Raw genomic sequence first — 20531 nt, 5'->3', positions numbered from 1 at the left:
TTTACATTTCAGAGATAGCTTGCAACAGACTTTGTTTTCTACTGGGTAAATATTTGGTGAAACAGTGTAGTTACAGTAATGCCTCAAGTATAAAAATGGTCAGCAGATAGAAATGCCAGGCTGCACCCGGTCTGCATAGGATGGTGCACAAGCTAAAAGCCAGTCTTCTGTGAAGGTATGCATCATGGATTTAATGGTTCTTAATAAATGTATGTAGATAGTGACTAACAGGGTTGCAGATTTCATTGACTCTTTTTTGTTATATATTAAGAATCTCATTTTCTTTTTCCCTCTAGGCTTATCTAATCTATACATATAACTTCAGCCAATAAAATAGACCTTTTTTTTTTTTCTTTTTATAGATCAAACTTAGGAATAAACACAGAGAGTCAGGCTTAGTTTAGCTGCTTTCGGTCTCTTAACAGATACCAGTGCGGATTTTATTTAGCGAATGGCATCTTCGTGGTTTTACTTTTAAAACAGCCTTATATTTGATCCCACAAGGTACTACTTCAGATTTATTTAAGTTACAATGCAGAGAAATGGTAAATCAAGTACAGGTATGCATCACACAACCATGTGTAAGAAAAGTTTGCCTACCTAGGTTTCTAGTTTGAATTATTTTTTAATTATTTTTCTGACTCTTCCTTGTCAGGCACCACATGAATTTTGAAGCCACTCTGCCAGGAGCTGCATTGCCACTTACTCAAAATTAAATATGTTTTGGTTTTCAGTATATCTCCCAGGGCAAAGAATGTTGTGTTTCAACATTTTGTAGTTTTGTTTTTGAAGGGTGTGTACCAGGAAAAACAGCAATCATGTAGTAAATTGTGCATGGTGTGTGTAAGGGGTTACTGCTTCATTTAAACAACCTGACTTCCTTCCTGGTTTTGCTTTTGGAGATAATACTGTTGGGGATCTGGCAGATCTCTGGTCATAAAAAACCTTGATGATGCAATAATATTTGTTGCTATTACTGTTTAAAAAAAAAAAAAGCTTATGGGAGGTGTTCAGAGATTTGCCATATTGTGAGGTGCTAAACTCTTTCAAAACTCCAAAGTTTTAATAATCCTCCATGCTGTGTTGAAAGGGAATTCATCACTGTTTGAGATGTTTATTCAGTCTTTTTTTTTTTTTTTTTTAGGGGATGTTAGTTACTTCTTTTAATTCAGTGGTTGGGTTGTTTTTTATCTGGAACAGAACACCTAAAAATATCAGATGACTGACCATCCCTTGTGCTTGAACCAGGAAGCTTTCTATAGATTTATCTGCAAAGTACTACCCAAGGTTTATACTGGGGTCATATTTTGAGAGGAGAGACATCTTTTTTAAAAGACAAGGAGGAATGGTTTATTATTATTTATTTTAAAGAGTTTCAGGTATGTTGTGTGGTCTTCAACTGTCTTCTGACAGATGAGAGCATGTTGCTTGACTGGCTTCAGTTACAGGTCTTGATTAATTTAAACATGCAATGGCATCAGCAGAAAATTGACCTCAGTATAATTTCTTCCACTTTATTCTGCAATCTTTTGCATTCCTATTTCACCTTTGCTCTCTCCTTATATCAGCTAGAGCCATATCATCTGGGATGATGTTGGTTAGCAATTGTTAACAGAAGCAGTAAAGCACTTGCTCACAGTACATGTGGATTTTTTTAATCCACTTCTCAGTTGTCTGTTTTTCACCAAGCAAAACTGACCCACTCAAGAGTCTTGTTTTTGGCTGTTATCCAGTGTTGTTGTTGTTTACTGTAGTGATAAGATTAGGCATGTGTTGCCAAGTTGTACCTCTTAACTTGCTCTGTAATGGGTGAGGCTGTAGAGAACACAGTTGGTGTGGTATCAGTCCTTGCCTTGATATTCTCATAATCATAGGATTTTAAAAGGCAAAAAAATACTGCTGTGGGCAGGGACACCTCCCACTAGACCAGGCTACCCAAAGCCCCATCCAGTCTGGCCTTGAGCACTTCCAGGGGCATCCACAGCTTCTCAGGGCGACCTGTTCCAGTGTCTCACCACCCTCAGAGTAAAGAATTTCCTCCTTATATCTTATTTAAACCTACACTCACTTAGTTTAAAGCTATTCCCCTCGTCCTGTACACTCCCTGACAAAGAGTCCTTCCCCAGCTTTCCTGCAGGCTCCCTTTAGGTACTGGAACGTTGCAATGAGTTCTCCCCAGAGCCTTCTCTTCTCCAGGCTGAACAACCCCAACTCCCTTAGCCTCTTTTCACTGGAGAAGTGCACACACCCCTATATGCCTTTAGGTCTCCAAGGATAGTTTGTTACTGGTCTTCAGGGGACAAAGTCGTGGGACAATGCCACCCAATTGAACAACCACAAAATGCAGTAAGATCCAGAATACCTAGGTTTTTGATACTTCTTTGGATTTTAATTTTGTATGCCAGTGTATTGCATTTTTTGTAGACATGCTCAAGATGTCAATACTCTGAAACACTGTCTTCTCTAATTTGACACAGATTGCTTTATCAATATTTTTTCTTCCCAGTTGTGTGTGGTACTCTTTGGTACCTATACTCTTGGATACCTATACCCCCCCCCCCCCCCCCAGATTAAAAAAAATAAATAATTAAATGCTTCAGTTTTTAAAACAGTGTAGATAATAAAAGTAATAATACAATTATCACAACAATACAAGTAATAATACAATTATCTCAACACTAAATTACTAAATTTGCATTTGGGGATTTTGAAGGACTCTGAGTTCCCCAGTTCTGAATGCTCGGTGCAGTTGGCTTTCTTCTGCGTTAGTTAAAGCAGAATTCTTGGTAAGAGTTAGTCATATCAAAAAGACATATCACATACCATTCTGGGCATTCTAGGTTCAAGTTGAACAGACTTTTTATTAAATGTGTGACATACCTTACAGATAAACTAAAAAATATTACCAAATGCGTGTACGTGTATATTTATTTCACTTATGTACAGGAACATTGCTTACATGACTTTGATTCATACAAACATGACTTTGATGAACATGACTTTGCTTCATATGTTTCAGAAAAAGAGAAAATAGTGTAATAATTCTGTATTGTCTAGGTCAATAATTTTATAAATTCTTAAGGAAAGTAATCTGTAGTAGATTCTGGAAGTACAAAGATCTCACCTTGAGATATGATCAATTGGAAATCAGAAAGATATTATTGACCCAGGACTATCTGTAATACATCACCTTTGTTGTGAAGGCCAGCCTTTGGTTAGCACAAGTTTCATAGAATGGCTGAGGTTGGAAGGGACCTCTGGAGGACATCTGGTCCAACCCCCTGCTCAAGCAGGGTCACTTAGAATGGTTTGTCCAGAACCATGTTTTTATAGACCAGGCTTTTGAAGATCTCCAGGAAGGGAGGCTCCATTACTGTTCCAGGCAGCCTGTGCCTGTGCTCTGTCACCTACACATTGAAGAAGTGCTTCCTGGTGTTCAGGCAGATCCTCCTGTGCTCCAGTTTGTGCCCATTGGCTCTTGTCCTGGTGCTGGACACTACTGAAAATAGTATGGATCTTCATCCTCTTTGCACCCTCCCTTCAGGTATTTATAGACATTGATCAGATCCCCCCGAGCCTTATCTTATTCATGCTGAGCAGTCCCAGCTTGTTCAGCTTTCCTTATAGGAAGTCCCTTCATCATCTTCATCACCCTTCAGTGGACTGTCTCCAATATGTCCATGTCCCTCTTGTACTGGGGAGTCCAGAATTGGACACAGCACTCCAGGTGTGGCCTCACCAGGGCTGAGTAGAGGGGAAATATCATGTCCTTCAACCTGCTGGCAATACTTTGCATAGTGCAGTCCAGGATACCAGTGGTCTTCTTTGCAGCTAGGGCACGTGGCTGGCTCACATTCATCATGGTGTCCACCAGGACCTCGATGTCCCTTTCTGCAGAGCTGCTTTACAGCTGTGTGTCCCCCAGCATGTACTGGTACCTGGGGTTGTTCCTTCCCAGTTGCAGGACTTCATCCTTCTCCTTATTGAACTTCATGGAGTTCCTGTCAGCCCATTTCTCCAGCCTGTCAAGGTCCCTCAGGATGGCAGCGTGACCCCCTGGTGTATCGGTCACCCTTCCCAGTTTTGTCATCTGCAATTTGTCAGGTCGCAGGGGGAGAGTTCTGCCTGGTGGCTATGCAGTGCCCTGCAGAGGTGGTTGGTGCCTTTTGTGCTGTGCCCTTGGCCACAGCACAGGCTGAGGATCTCAGTGAAGGCAGTGCGGTAGCAGTCTTGGTCTCACTTTTCAACTTCAGAGCATGTCCTTTTTAATTACGATAACAATCACTCAAGTCTCCCCAGAAAATGTAAAATAGGTCAGTATATAGCACTCTGCTTGATTTTCTGGGCATGTGTGTAAGGAAGACTTCCATTAGAAGTTTGTTCTATATGTATGAGAAATGAGGTTGAAGGTTTCACAACAACACTCATGGTTTTAAGAGGCTTCCAGCTTAGATGTTTGCAGTGTGTGCTACCTCAGAACTGCTGAAGGGTTGCCAATGCAACATCATGCTTTAATTGTGCATTGTGCTGCTGTGAAACACACCTGAAACATCATGTACCTCATCAGGCTGCCTTTGTCCTGAGTTACAAGTATGAGGCATGAAAGCCTTACAAAAATGATTAAAGTAAAACCCAGGCTGCAAGGCTGAAAAGCACTGCACTGGGCAATGCACCCTGGTGAATGTGTTGGGTTTCCTGGAGGGCTGGGTATCCGACTGGACGTAGGGTTTATAGTGCTGTGCAACTGTTCATTCTAAACTTCAACTCCTCCTTTTAAGCAAACATAGGACTAATTTAGATAAGCTCTTCTAATCACAGAGGATGAGCTCAGTGAAAGGGAAAAAATGTGTGATGTATCCTGAACGAAATTTTTAACAAGCAGGTCTTAACTTTAAATAGACAAATATTCAGAGATGTTCATTAAAAAAAATACCATTTCTGGCTTGTTATAAAGAAATCTGAAGGTAGGAATGATCACCCATTAATGAATATGAGCCAAATCTTGATTAAGGCTGATTTCATATGTTTCTTAGGTTAAAGTTTGCAGGGCTGTAATTGTTACAGTATTTAGTTTGTTTATTTTTTTAGTCTCTTGGTTGTTTGCTGCTGCCTATCATAATATCCTGCAAGTTGACCAAAAAAGATAACTTTTTCTTACTTTATGAATTTTTATGATTTAAAAAGACTCATAGTAATTATCTGAAGTTAGAGATTTTGGACAGTATTTTCAAGAACTGAAATTTACATTTACGTGATTTTAAATATTCGGTCGTATGCATTATATTATACTCATATATGCATATATGATTTTTGATATTATACTCATATTTATGAGGTTTGGTTTAGTTATTAGTTTAGTTGTTAAATCACCCTTCTATACCACATCTTCAAAATGCAAGTTTCAATTCAGCAGTACGTCAGTTGTTACTGGTACTGCTGTTCGATATCCAATTGATCCTTGTAGTTACCGTATAGAACAGTTACAAGTGTAGAACACTTGACACTGTTCTGCCCTGCACTAAACAAACTGTCAGCATTGTGCTAAAAAATCATGTTTGCATCCAGTGACTAAAGTATATCCTTCTTATTTGTCTTGCAGGCACAGGAGAGAGTGGAAAAAGCACATTTATCAAGCAGATGAGAATCATTCATGGATCAGGTTACTCTGATGAAGACAAAAGGGGCTTTACAAAACTGGTGTACCAGAATATCTTCACAGCAATGCAGGCCATGATCAGAGCCATGGATACCCTCAAAATCCCGTACAAGTATGAACATAACAAGGTGAGATTTTTGTTTATTTTCATAGCTGAAGTTTTTTCCTCTTTTTGTTTCAGGAAATACACTGAAGGTCTTCAAAAATTAAGTCACATACAAATTATACTCAATGTTCAGAAGAAAGGGTACATCTGTCAGTCCTGACTTTAGTTTTCTGGCTTTTGTGCTGCTCTGACAACACAGAGGTACTGCTTCTGTAAGAGAACTCATCTCAAAAAGATGTTTGAGGGGTTCATCACAGGGCAGTTTCAATGGCAGGCTGGTGTTTCTTGAGACTTAAACTCTTTTCTTTTCCTTCCAGCTCATGGCCAGAGCACAGTTAAGCTATTTTTTCAGTCTGCACCAATACTTCTTAAGGTTTGCCATTAATGTGGATTTTTTTAAATTAATAGAAAAACATATGGAGATACCTGGCTTTGAGCATATTTGAAATACAAATTTTGACACAGATTTTAAAACAGTCACATTCTTCTGAGATCAATGACATTGTTGAAATTTAAAAAGACAAATTATATTTGAAGTGTTTGTAAGGTTTATGTATGACTAGCCTAAATTCTTTCCAAAATATGCATTAAAAAAAAGATAAAATACTTTAAGCATTCCATAAAGAGGGGAAATGTTTAGTATTTACTTCAATATACAGGAAAGCACAGGATTAGATCAGCATGTCTCTCACTTCTTGCCATAGGATAGGAGTGGCATGGCTTTGAGGAAAGTTCCTGAGAACTTGTCCTGATTTTTACAGTTGAGTCATTATCAGCAATGTTGTCAGGTGGAAAGGTTAAGATCTCTCACAAGAACAGGGCTTGGCTTTCTTTGAATCTTGAATTGTGTGAAAATTGAATGATAATTTACTAGTCCTGGATGAAAAGAACATTTTATTAAAATAAATTTATATCAAAGTTTTGTTTTTTTTTTCTTTAACATAAACTATCAAAACCAGAGAAATTTATGATAAACAAGTAAACAAGCTGCTGCTAACCAGGGAATTCAAGATGAAATAAATCTGTGTTAAGACAAAAATCTTTTGTGTCTCTATAAATGAAGTTTAATTATAGAATAGAGCTGTTGTGTATGTTTTAAGTCAGCTAATTTGGAAGTATTAAAGATAAAGCTTATTATCAGATAAAAGAAGCTTTGTTTCTCCATGGGAATCTGCCAGTCATTGCAGCTGGTCATCCCGTGTTGGTGATGTAATGTTGCAGAAACCCAAGAATCTTGCTGGAACCTGGGTTTATGCAGTGGGAAGTCAAGGGGATCCAGTCTGTCAAAATCTATATTGTTATCTGTTCTTAATGATGGGTTAGTGTTTTGAGCATGTTGGAAAAAACAATAGTAAAAGAGCCTGTTGAGCTTCCTAGTCTGACTGTGTGCTGGAGCTGTCTGATTTTCCCTCATCCCTCAGAAATCAAAATCAAATATGTAACTAGGATTAAAAAGAAAACTGCATTTGTATGCATATTTCAGCTTGTTGGCTGCATGTTTTTGCTGTATGCAGAGCACCTGACTTGAAAAGTTAATTGGTTGTGAAGCACAGCCATTTTTCTTCAGAATTGTTTTTGGTTGTTACTTTGATGTAGTCCTAATCCTAGAAAAGGTATTTTTAGCTTGCAGTATGCTACAGAGTATATGCAATATAGTTACAGTTCAAGTTAAGGAGTGTTAAATGTATATAGTGTTTTTCAGTTCGAATGAGTTAGTTTTGGCATAGTACACATCTGGTTAGAGCTGTTGACTTTCTCTACGTACAAATGACTTCCCTGGGAGTCTTATCTTTGTGCTTGGTTCTTTCAGAAGCATTCCCATCAGGTTTTAATAGGGCTGCATGTAAAGTGAAAGTTACCAAATGACAGGGTCTCAGGGGAATTCCTATAAAAATTCCTTGTGGAAATACAGGGGAAATCAATTTTTCTACAACATCATGGAGAAGATGGTGGTCTACTACACACATACTTTGTATACCAGCTCAATTTACTTTAAAGTAGTGACCACCAATCCATTGTTTAATCTTGTCTCCCTCTCTCCCTCTCTCCCTCTCTCTCTCCCTCCCTCTCTCCCTTTCTTTCTTTTAAAAAGTCTGTTGAAAACAAACTCATTAGTCTAGCAGTCTAGAAAACACAGGAAGGGCACTTCCTATTAATTTGATTCTCATATCAGGAAATCCTATCTCTGGAGAGAATATCTCCAAGTTTGAGTAACAACATATTTTTAGCACAGTACTTGTTTTGCACAATAGTTTAGAAAATTAGAGTTTGTTGATACTGATGTGGTTGTTCCTAAAGAAATGAGGGTTAAGTGACCATTCACCCCTCCCACACACACACAATTCTTCATGTTCTGAGATAGACTTTGGGGCTACAGTAGAAATGCTTCCCTCTTACTGTACCATTTTATTTCCTTTAATTGATAATTGTTAAAGTTGGGGTGTTTTGAATCTCTGCTTCTGGAATTTGAACTGTTTTAATATCAAAAAGTTCAGTTATTTAGACAGTTGGGGTCTTCGTCTGGTGTTTAACATCTAGTCTGAATTATTTTAATATAGTAATCATAGGAGGAGGCAACTTTTAAGTTTAGCAAGTTAGTTCTTACAGAGTGCTATTGGTTTCATAGTCTTTAATATAACAATAGGGGCAGAGACTGAAATGAACTGTCCTGTCATATAATAATCTAGGCTTTTTGAAAGATTTGTTATGAGAAAGTTAACTGATAGTGTTCAGAGTGTGATGCCTCAGAACTATGGTAGGGCACTGTAACATGTAATGCATTTATTTTTCATGTTAAACTGCAGAATATGAGCTGTATTGAGGTTTAAGATAATGTGTCAGGGTGATCTCTCCTCTTAGGAATTTGTCTGTCATAGGAAATGGTGGCTTATGGATGGGTTTTTAGTTTCCTTTTGGGTAAATGTTGCTGTGTTTCTGTTAAAAATAACTAGATGTCGATAAATTTTCATTTGCTTCTTGAATTTCAAAGTACGAAGTAGTTTATGAAAAATGGAAAAGCATTTTTTTCTAGAAATCTTCAGAAGCAATTCTCTAAAGTGCCTGTCTGCAAAATTTTTGTGAGTGTACAGTAGTAAATCATGTGCAACCACAGACATTCAAATGCACATTTTTAACACTAAAATCTATGTTAATTTTTTATAAGCTATCTTTTCAGAAAACCAAACTGTGTATCTATGCTTCTGTCATCCCTTTCAAATACTGAAATAAGAAAATGATCAATTTTAATCTTTTCAGTTCTCAGTTGTCTTCATAGCTGATTGGAAGCCCTCGTTTCAGATAACCTAGTCTCCATTTTTCCCTTTCTAGCATTTTTTAGCATGCCTAATGTTGCTGAATGTGTGGAATATACATGGATGTCTTTTTACTTTTTTTCTGCTGTTGTTTCAGAAGTTCCACCAGATGAATTTATTACTACAGTAAAAAACAAGAACATAAAATGTTACTATACTGGACACCTACCACCGTTACCCCTTACTATTCCACTTCAGTGTAACCACCAAAATAAAAGTTGCTTTTTTGTTCAGTAGACTGTGTCAGCAGAGTGTCACTCAGTAGTGATTAACAGGCAGGAAATCTTGAGTCCCATGCCCATAGTTTCCTGCGAGACTTCTTAAATATTCATAACAAGATAACTAGTGTGAGGAAAAAGAACAGGCTTCAAGAAAGTTGTTAAAGAGGCTGAAAACATAAATACAAATTTTATTGTAGGCCTGGACATTCACTGTTAAGTTTCTATGAGTGGTTCTGCTGCTGAAGTTGTTTCAGTATTTATGCCTATTGGGAAATTCCTTTGGGGAATGCTTTACAGTGAAAATACACAGGTATCAGAGATGCTTTTAAAGTCCAGATTCATACCAACACTGTCTTCAAAGCCATGTTTACCTTGCTACCTTGTTTCTTCCAAGTCAGACAGATCCACTAGAGGAAAAAAATAAAAGTACAGACAGAATTATGACAACAGGACCAGGTTTGGAGCCAGAGTACGTAAATTCTTATCTCGGGTAAACAGTTGGGGGTGTTAAATGTGCTAGACCTCTTCAGTGAAATTTGATGTTTTAGGAAAAAAAAAAAAGGGGGGGGGTTGGAGGAAAGGACCTCCCTCATATACTTTACCTGATATGCAAAGAATATGAAGTATTCAATCCTGAGCAGGAATGTGCAAAGAGTGTGAGGTTTATTGACCCTCAGATGAAGCAGAATGTGTGGAATTTCTGGCCTTTTGTGGTTTGTTGCTGTTATTTAAAAAAACAAAACAAACAAAACCAGAAATGATGTTCTTGGCATGTTGAAATGAAATGCTTATTGGTTTGGAACACAGATAATAAAGTGGTTCTTCGGGCAGATGGAGAAACCCAAACCGTGCCATCTGTGCAAACCATTCTTCAGCATCTCAAACCTGAAGCAGAGGCCTTAAAGCAGGTTACAGGATAAAGGGTTTTATACTAATAGTGTTAGTTAAGAATTAATGTGTCTTAGAACTATCAGTAGAACTTAATGGAGCAGTACCCTGAGATGTTCCTCTCCAGGTACTCAACAGTATAGAAAACAAGTAAACAGAAGCCTTGTGGGATACTTGAATGCTTCTAGTACGAGGGAGCTCCAGTGGATTTCAAAGTTGTTTCCTCATTATATTCAGCTTAAATATTTCATACCTTATCCCCAGCAGAACTGTCAGTTTTAGATACTTTTCCAAGTATAGGGAAAATGATTGTGTATCAGGAGTAAGATAGATGAGCAGGGTTGCATGCTTCCATGGAGAACTGAGAATATCTTTCTTAAAAGTAAGCTTACAGATGTAGGAACATTCTTCCTTTCCCCAGTAAAATTATAGGTAATTTCACCCATATGAAATAGAAAACTGTCTTAGCCTTCATTTCAATGTAAATTTGAAAATTCAATTTTAGCTACTCTCTTTACGGTGTAGTAAGATTTCTTCCCCCTTTTATATTTTGTTCTAAGAGAAGGTCTTTTCTAAATATGGTGTTTTAAGTGATTAACTGCCCTTTGCTAACAGGAAGTGATGTTGTATACGAAAGCACTTGTATGGGGTGTGATGTCTGTGTTTAATCCTTCCAGTTCCACCATTTTACTATTTCTTTTACTGTGGAGAATGGGTGTTAATAATACTTACGGATTCTTGTAGATTTTGTGATTGCTCATACATCCGGTAGCTTTTTTGTTTCTTTTCTTTCTGACTTCTGCTTCAGATAACGGTTGTCACTTACTTATTTTGCTTACAGAGCATATTGTAGTCTGAAATGAAATATTCATGTGAGTGCTCTCTGAAAAGGAAAGAGTGAAATAAGCTCAGGGCAACTTTTGTATGTAATAGGGGTTTGAAGTTTATTTTAAGGTAAAAAGTGAGATTTTATATTCTTGGAATGGTTCTGACTTTTTTCTTGATTAACAACAGCGATAAATACAATTTCTAATATTAACATAATATATTTTAATATATGGAATGTAAAACTGTAACAATATGTTAATATTGTTATAGAGGGAAATATTTCATAATAATAGCTTCCTAATAATTTAATTTATAAAAGACATGCTCAGGTTATCTAGTGTTTATTTTTGAAGTAACGTCAGTATTTTCTTAATATTTTCCTCTGAAACATTATGAAAACGTCTTTCCCCCAGCAGACCTTTCTGGGGAACTCTGACTCATCCAGTTGTTTTCCATATATATTACATAGAACTACTAAAAAATTGTGAAATCTCATGCATTCATGGTTAATTTCTATTAACACAAGGCTTGTGTGAAATAAGGTTTACAGCAGTGAATTAAAGAATCTTTAGAAAAATGGACCTTTTTGCAGGTTTTGTCTCTTTTTCAGTTTGTGCTTTATATTTGATACAAGTGAGATGCAAGAAAGCTTTGTCTTACAATAAAATTCATCTTTGGCTGAGAAACTAGGCTAATGTTAAGCAAGAATTTTGAGAAAACACCTTACTTGTTTGGCCGCCTCAATTACAATTTGTTTTGTATCATGGTGTGTATTGTCTGATAGTTACTCATCTCATTTCTTTTTTTGAAAGGTCTTTTGCCCATTTTTTCTTCCTGGTTGAAGTAGGTGTAAAGTCTACACGTTAAGCAGATTACATATTCACACTTCGTTAGCCCAATCACACCTGCCTGTACTCAGGATATGGACCCACGTAGCTCTGCTCATAGACGTTGTATTCGCTATAGGTGATTTCATAAAGGTGAGGCAGGAGGCAAGAATCCAGTGTTTTGTATCTGGAAAAGAAGGTTAGCAAAACAGAACCTAAGCATGACATTATTTGTGTTACGTTTTAATTTTATTTTTACAGGTTTATTTCTTTCCTGGAATCAAAACACCAGGATACTGTAGTGTGTATCAGCTTTGGTGTTAAAAAGTATATGGGTCTTGACTGTAGATTACTTAATATTATGGTGGTTTTAGGATATTGGATAAACAGGAAAATAATTTACTGTGATCAGGTCACTTTTGTGAACAGTCTTGAGTGTGACAAAACAGAGCTTAGTCTTGAGTTGGAAGGGTAGCTGGTACAAAGAGTTGCTTTTCATCCCTCCTACTACTACTCTAACTCTGGTGTGTCTCTCAATTTCCTTAGTCCCTATCACACAGGAGGGTTTATGGGGTGTGTGCCCTAGCTGGGAGGGGTGATACCATGGAAAAGCTGTTGCAATTAAGGTTTTTTTCATGCCAGTTAGGGTTGTTTCAGGACGTTTCATTTTTTTTCTCATGTGACCTACTGGCCACAGTTAAAATTTGGCTTCATTTTTTAACCTTTCCAAGCTAATTTCTAGATAAAGTGTCGTAATGGATTGCACTTACATGTTTTGCTAGTTTGGAGTGTTGGTTGGAAGTTTTCAAAATGTGGATACATCCTGAATAGTTTGTGTTTGAAGGTGTTCTTTACTTCAGATTTTTTTTTTTTTTAATCCAGCAGCAGCCACTGGTTTGAGAGTTTACACTCTGTTGTTGGTTGTACAAGCAGATAAATGGGTGTGCTGGATGAGTGAAGATACTTTTTGCAACTGGTCTCCAGCCTTTATTCAGCTACGCGTTTTTCTACCCCCAACCAAATGCTGGTAGTTGTACAGATTGGGTGAGAAGGTAACTGGAGCATGAAAAAGCTGTGGGCACACCTGCTTCCCTTCTGGACTCCAGTCCAGCCAAATGCTGGGTGGAGGAGCGGTGGGGGATGTGCCACGGAGTAACAGCTATTGACATAATCCTTATGTAAGCCTCATAAATCCTATTGTGGCATTTGGGGTTAATTGCGCCACTTCACGGCTATTTTTTTATTTTATTTTATTTCTGTTTATCCAAAAACGATAAAAGCACAGGGATGGGATTTAATGTTTAGTCAAACTTTTCTTATCTAGTCTGTATCTATTTGTAATCTACAGTGGTTTTACTATATATGTTGTAGAAGAAAAGCATCAGCTTGACCTTGGAAGTATGACTGAAGACTTGTTTTCCTAACTGTATTATTTGTAGGGCCACACTGTGTCATAAAGTATTTGTAAAGAGCTTCAGAACAAAGTAGAAATTAGATTTTTATGTGCATGCTTGTATTAGTGCCTTTTTATTCAATTATGATTATTTTTAAGGTAGCCCAGTAGTTTATTCTTTACTCCTGGTTCTAGGTGCTTGAAACTGGAGAAACACAGTAGCACCAATTATTCAAGGCTCCTTCAAGGATCATTTGAAGTGGAAATCTGCAGTGTACTATCGAGATAATCAATAGCATTTGTACCTACAGGTTTCATTAAGTAACCTCTCAGCCTACACTACCAATTTGTAGTTGTGCAGAAACAGGATTTGTACCCAATGTAAGAATTTTAAGAGGTGGTCTGATGTAACTGCACGAGAATTCAGTTTACTGCAATATTGCTTCTGAATGGAGTGTAGATGAAAAGGTAGTACCAGTTATCAGTCCACTTGTTCAGGAACAGAAAAGAATACATAATTTTTATTGGAAGTTTTGTTGTTGTTGTTGTTTATTCAACTTTTGGTTTTTTTGTTCATTAATTGTATGAATCAAGATGCTATTCCATGAAAAAATCCATTCCTGTGTCTTAAACTGTAACAGCATATGTTGAAACACCATTTGAGAATAAAACTCATGCCAGAAAAATTCATTATACAAGCCTCTGAAAACTAAACTTACTTCTTAAAGGCACGTGTCCCAATCAAATAGGAAGTATGTTGTGCAATTTTAAGTTCTTGGAAGTTAGCCTTTTTATCTTTTTTTTCATTTTAAACCTCATTCACAAATCAAAACCATGTAATCAGATAAAATTGTGTTTTCTGGGGTGGAATATTTGTGTTTGAGAAACTACATACGTTTTTGTACTTTGTCCTTTGACCTTATGCATATGTTAAAGCCGCTTTCATTCAAACTTCACTTCAGCTTCTTTAAAGCTGGAATCTTTTGCTGTAGAGCTTTAATTTCTTATTCCCATAAACCCAAAAGTTTATGGGTTAATTTTGTTTTGTTTTGTTTTGTTTTCCTCCTTTCCTTTCTTTTACTTTCTCTGTCATGCTGGAGCTTTTCAATATTGCCTTGACCTTTGAAAGTTAAGAGTAAAAATAAAGGATTGAAAATAAAGCCACTCATAATGGTGCAAAAACATTCTGGATATTACAAGTTTTCTTGTGGTCGGTAGTCTGCAAATAAGAAGGGTACAGAACAGAAGGAGATATGACATTAAAAAATATTGTAAGGAATTTTTGATTTAGATGTGCAGTAACAATTTTGGGAAGAAAGTAACTTCAATATTCTCTTGTGTGAAAAAGATGGAGTTTTTTCAACCACTGTTGATTCATAAACAACTTCTGAAAAGAACTCTTCTGCATCAAAAAAAGTTAAGTGGTTCTTCAGTGGTAATGCAGATGCCATCAGTATTGGACTGAGACATCACTAAAAGACATGAAGAGTGTTTGACCATTTATGTTTGACATTTATGTACTGTCGTGTGCAGAGTATAAAATGTATTTTATAAAAGAATATTGGAGTTATATCATAATCGGAGTTATGATTCAAACCTCATTGTAAGGGAAGTTGTTTAAGGATATTTATGAGGAAATTGAGGAATTTGTGAATGTACAGATCTTGTCAGAGGTTGCAAAGGAGCCTGCACAGTGACAATAAAGGAGGGATTTCTGCGAGGGAGGGCACTGATGGTGCAGGTAGTTCCTAAACCACCGGCAGGAAGTTTCTAAGGGCCGTTTGTGATTTAGAGGGAGCGTGTCTGTTCGTGTGGGCTGGTTAGTTCACAGAATGCCGTTCTTTCAGTGTTTGTGTAATGATACCATGTTTGTGTACAGTTCATTTACTGCTTGTGACCCAAGTCTTCCAGCTCTTGCAGAGGAATCTAAACTTCTGTTGGCATGTTTCCAAACTGAGCCTTGGAATTTTTTGAATTTCATCAGTAGTTCTAGTGCCACTGACCAGGAAAACAAATGGTGCGATCTCATTATTAGACTCATTGTGAAAGGCTTGATTTCAAACACAGAAGTTCTTCAGCAGGGCAATATTTATAAATAAAACCGTCCTAATCAGAACAGGGCACGGCAGCACAGCCTTGTAGCTCACGTCCTTCTTGTGTGATAAACAATGACTTGCACTGGCTGCCCTTGCTATAGCAGTGTAGTCATCCACTGCATTGCAAAATATTTTAAAGTGCAGCTCCCTCCTGTGAAAAACTATTTTTTTTCTCATCTCTATTTCAGGAAAGAAATTTACATTCTACAGTAAATTTTCCAGCAGATAATTCTAATAGTAGAAGCTGTAGCTCAATAGCTAGCTTGCTCCCTCGTTTCCTGATTCCAGTGGGGTGTGTGTGTGTGTGTTCTTACTGCTATGTTTCTGAGTATCTGTCCCTTTTCGACGCCTGTCATCCTTTGTGGTCTTCCTGTAGAGCTTCCGGTGTACTTCTGTCTGATGATACCATATGAATCAGCATTGTGGGTGGTGTTTTATACATCTGACAAATGAGAAAAATGCAACAATTATTTTATTTTTTCTTTATTCAAGTCAGTCTTATTCAGAGAATTTCTGTCTTAATTCAGATTGGGTTGCATTTGTGTGATCCAGTAGGTGGTTTTTTTGTTTGTTTGTTTTTTAATTTATCATCTGCTAGCTAGAATATGCAATACAAAAGAACCTTTTATGAATGCATCCCATGCAGGTGTTATAACTGTCTTGGTGCACTGAAACAGACACCATCTACAGAATCCTTGTCAACATAAAATGCAATCAAATTGTGACCATTGAACATTTTAATGCAATTTTTCATTGTGTCTTGCATTACTGGTTGAAACTACATGAGAATTAGATTGTATAATTTCTTTCCTCTTTGGAAAGGAATGAAAATTAGATTTCTCATATGAAACTAACGGGATGAGAGGAAATTTAAACAAATATGCCTTGGAGGGGGTTTGCTAGGACTGTATATAGTGGTATGAAGGGAACAACGCAGTTGAGATGCAGTCTGAGTTGTCAAAAACTAGTTTCTAAGGTAAGGGTTAATCCCTGAAGATAGACCTGTTCAGTGATGCTTCTTCAGTGTTCTGTTGGCCTTATCAAGTCATTATTCTTCAAACACAACAGTCAATTTCTCAGCAGGGTACCAAATATATATTTTTTTTCTTCCCTTTTTTTCCCCCCTAAACATGTTATTTTGGCCATTCTAGATTTGGTGATTAGCGTTTCATCATGGTAAGGCCCTTTTTTTCCCTTTTTTTTTTTCACCTTGGGTATTCTCTGCGTCAGATGTTGCGCAGTTGTATTTTGCTGAAGAGGAGGATAATACACAGGAACTGTTAGACTGCTTCTACTGATCCCATATGTGTTTTGAACTTCTAAGTTTTTCTGAAACTTGCTGAATTTCTTAGGGTAGTCTTAATTTTCTCCGTCAGTGTGGATTGTGTAGTTAATCAAATGGGATCATTATTTGACATAACCTCGTGTCATCCAGCTGCATGAAGCTGAGATGGCCGTGGAATACAGACTTCCTGATTCAGCAGCATTTTCAAACACCCGCTTTGCAGAGACAGGGTTATCCCAGCTGCAGAGTTCTGGAGATGTTAATACAGTGCTTGTTGAAAATAAGCGTTCCAAGGGACTGTGGAACCAAACAGAAAACAATGCCATAATTCTAGATCTGCAGTTGGTGGTATTGCACAAAATGCAAAATATCCCTTCTGTAAGATACATGTAAAGAAGGGACAGTAACTATCTCATCCTTACGATGAGCAAAAATGTTATGCATGCTTTTACTGTGAAGTAATTTTGCTTTAGAGACTGGAGTTCATAGATACTTTGAAAGGCTGAATAAAAATGTGCTTAACCAGAACTCTACCGCACCCAAAATTCAGACATCTGTATTCATCTCCCGTCTCCTAATTATGCCTCACTGCATCAGCAGATGAATGTAATGAAAGAAACAAGGATAAATCTTCACTGTTATGATATGTTATGGGTGCCAGCACTGTTACAGTTTATAAATAAAATCAGTAAGTGAGCAAAGCATTTTCTTCTGCACTTCATAGATTTTTTTCCCTCAGCACAGCCAGTAACAGAATAGAGGAAAGGCTCATACCCTTTAAAATGTTTCTTCTGTTCTCATGCAAGCTTGCCATTTTGAGTGTTAGTCTGTGCTGTATTTCATGTTCTTTTTTACAGCATCTTGCTAAGCAGAGGCCTGTGCTGTTAAAGACCAATGGGTAGGCCTGAAATAGTAATAAATAGACCTCAAAATGAAGCATAGCACTGGAGAGGTGTTCAGAGCTGTTATGCAGAAAGGGTAGAGCTATTCCTCCCTCCTTTCCAGTGTGCTGGGCTGTGGCTCCATCCAGTGCCCCTGCCTCTGCATCCCTTGCCCCACTTGCAGTAGCACTCTCATAATGAGAAGTCCCAGAATAACCCCATATCTGATTTACGGTGCAGAGTCATGAGTGGAAAGCAACCGTGGCATGCCCAGATGCTGAACCATCATGAGCTACAGAATTTCCCATCTGTAAGTGAGCTGAGTTAGGCTGTAAGGATCCTGCTGTCGATCCCTGTCTCCCTCACTGACTCGTGTGGCCACAAGAACGTCAGTTTTACCAGAAACATTGAAGATGCTTGTTAAAGCTGGGTAATTCAATCTAAATATTCTATAGTAATGCATTAATTTATTTTGATTGCTTGAAGTACTTAACGTAGCTGCAAATAAGTAAATTGGTTCAGCATATCTAGGAAACTAAATATGGGTCTTGGACTAGATCCCACAGCATTTAGATTAATATTAATGCTATTTACTGTAAAGATATAAAACTTTAAGTAAATGAATTTGAATAAGTCTTTTTCCTCTTTTTGACCTCTGTATAAAATAAAACTGTTTCCTCCTTTATAAAATCATTGTACCAAAGTGTTAATCATACTAGTATGGGGTTCCCTCAAGACTTGTGTGATTGCAGAAGTGAATACCAGAATCACACATTTGTATCTCAGTGACTTGTGCCCCCATGCAGGCAAGCAGAGCTACAGGATCTCCAAATACAGGAGCCAGTCCAGATAATTGTCTGTGGAGATTTTGGCTATTTGTGACCCACTTGCAACCTCTGTGTCTCCACACTTGCTTCCATTCTCATGCGGTATTCACTTTGTACGTGTTTAGAGATGTGGACCACCATGAGCTTTGACAAAGCAGGAAAAGCAGAGTGGTATCTGCCAGACCCATTGGAAGCTGATGAAAGTTAGGTCAGCCCTGAGGAAGTTCTAGCTTAGCTTGGAGTAGTGCCTGAAGGTAAAAGCTTCGACGGTCAAGAGGGTATAAAGGTGATACATTGTTACGGTATGCCTTCTATTTTTTTTTCCTCCCTCTTCTCACCGGTTTTAAGTGTGTTGAGCATATATTGCCTGGCTGGCTTTCTGGATTTGACCTCACACCTCACATGCAACAAGAAAACATTCTAGAAAATGTCAGTCGATACCAGCCCCTTTTTGAGGGGTTATTTTAAATGTGCATTTTTCACTGTCTTGTGAGATAATGCAGGTGGTTAGATATGCTTTCCACTTGTGAAAGCGAGGAACCAACCGTTGCCCTGAGCTAAATCAGAAAGTCTGCCTGCTGCTTCAGCAACTTGAATTTTGCTACTAGGTCTTATTTCTTTCAGACCTGATCTGTTTAAGACTTCTTTCTTCTTTATGATTTATAGAGGTCAATACTATTCATTCATCTCCAAAACCAGGATGGAAAAATACCTCTTTTTCTTCCTAGTAAAAAATGACATAACTCTTTGAGATTTAAGGTACAAACTGTTGCCTGATGAGTAATTTTCTGTGTTCACTAGTTTCTGAATTAGAATTTCACACACAGAGGATTTTATTTTATTTTTTATTGTGGCAAAGCGAAATTCTGCTTTATTCACTTAATGAAATTCTGTATTTTGGATATGAAGCAACAGTGATTTAACTACAACTTGTAAAGAAGGCAATTTGTAAAGAACTTTGCTTATAAAATACTTCTAATATTGGCTATATAAAAGCCAAGATAAAAGATGCTAGCTTTGACAAATGCAGTTTTCCTCTGAAGAATCATAAGACAAACTGCAGTAACGTTCCTTTAATCTGATGAAGTTAATGTTGCCTCTTCTGGCATCAGTTCTTTTAAATATTTAAAAAGAAAATCTCCATTCTCTGCTAAAATATGTCTGGTGGCATTTTAAAGCTTTTTTTTTTAATAGGTTGCTAATTGTACTAGCAGTTTCTAGACACAGGGAAAGGCTTTTGATGTCTTTGTTTTTAATTCCTAAATCTGGATTCAACAAGAGGACACAACGGAGCTGCTAATTCCACTTTCAGTTACTTTTTTTTTGAGGGGCGGGGTGAAAGGAGGATAGTAAATCTGTCTTCTGTGGTAAGTTGTTACAAGTGAGTCTTAATTTTGGAAATTGCAGGATTGTGAATAATCAGTTTGTAATAAATGCTAATGGTTTCCCTCATCATCTTCCTATTTTCTTCTGTATTACTTTCTCTTCTCATTTTAATGCACTTGCCTTTTAATCTTCTACCGTCACTGTTTCAATTTTATGAAGATGGAAGAATGCATTTTTGCAACTGAACAGAAGTCAGTCGTACCTTAGTAGGAAGGCAATGCTTCCTTCTTTCCCTTGTCTTCCAGCTCTTCTAATAGAATGCTGTTAAGCTGAAGTGAATTTGTGCAAGGTAGATGGACAATGAGAGTGCCATGGATCTTCTGTTACAATACCCCTTTTTAATTGCATGACCTGCCTCACTGAGGTAGAAAGAGCCTGACTCAGCTGACCAATATTTTCCTCCATCCCATCTGTCTTGTTGGTATTGGTACACATTATGTATTGGTAGGGTATGTGACTTCCATACTGGTAGTGCTCTCACACATACATCAGCTGTAGTCCATAGGTCAGTTAAGGGGGATGTACTGACGGGGGGTGTGTGCAGGGCAAGCAGACTAATCTGCTTCTAGTAGGAAGAAACACCTGATTTTTATGTCTTGAATCTGCAGTTACCTACTCATTGTTTATGGCTCCTTTCAAGCAACAGCAGCCCAGAAGAGCAGTCTGGTTCAGCTGCGAAGTGATTTGCGTGCAGTTAACTGGAATGGGTAGTTTGCCCCAGAGCTCTTTCACCTGTGGATGCTTCTTAGTACCTGTGACTTTATATGGATTAACTTTTGTAGGAGTTACTCTTTGCAGTTAAGTAGTATTTAGCTACTCATACAAG

The 20531-nt window shown here is 37.5% G+C and overlaps 1 protein-coding gene across 1 annotated transcript in view; it reads left to right on the top strand.

Moving 5' to 3' along the window:
* The window catches only part of LOC118253776 (guanine nucleotide-binding protein G(q) subunit alpha), a 133274-nt gene that overhangs the window by 38342 nt on the left and 74401 nt on the right, over positions 1-20531 (top strand). The window contains exon 2 of the mRNA XM_035558539.2: positions 5600-5784. Within this exon, the coding sequence (XP_035414432.1) occupies positions 5600-5784 (185 nt within the window). The remainder of the gene's footprint in view (positions 1-5599; positions 5785-20531) is intronic.

The sequence above is a fragment of the Cygnus atratus genome, chromosome Z, assembly GCF_013377495.2.
Source record: "Cygnus atratus isolate AKBS03 ecotype Queensland, Australia chromosome Z, CAtr_DNAZoo_HiC_assembly, whole genome shotgun sequence".
Classification (NCBI taxonomy): Eukaryota; Metazoa; Chordata; class Aves; order Anseriformes; family Anatidae; genus Cygnus; species Cygnus atratus.
This window is presented reverse-complemented; position numbering and strand designations above follow the sequence as displayed.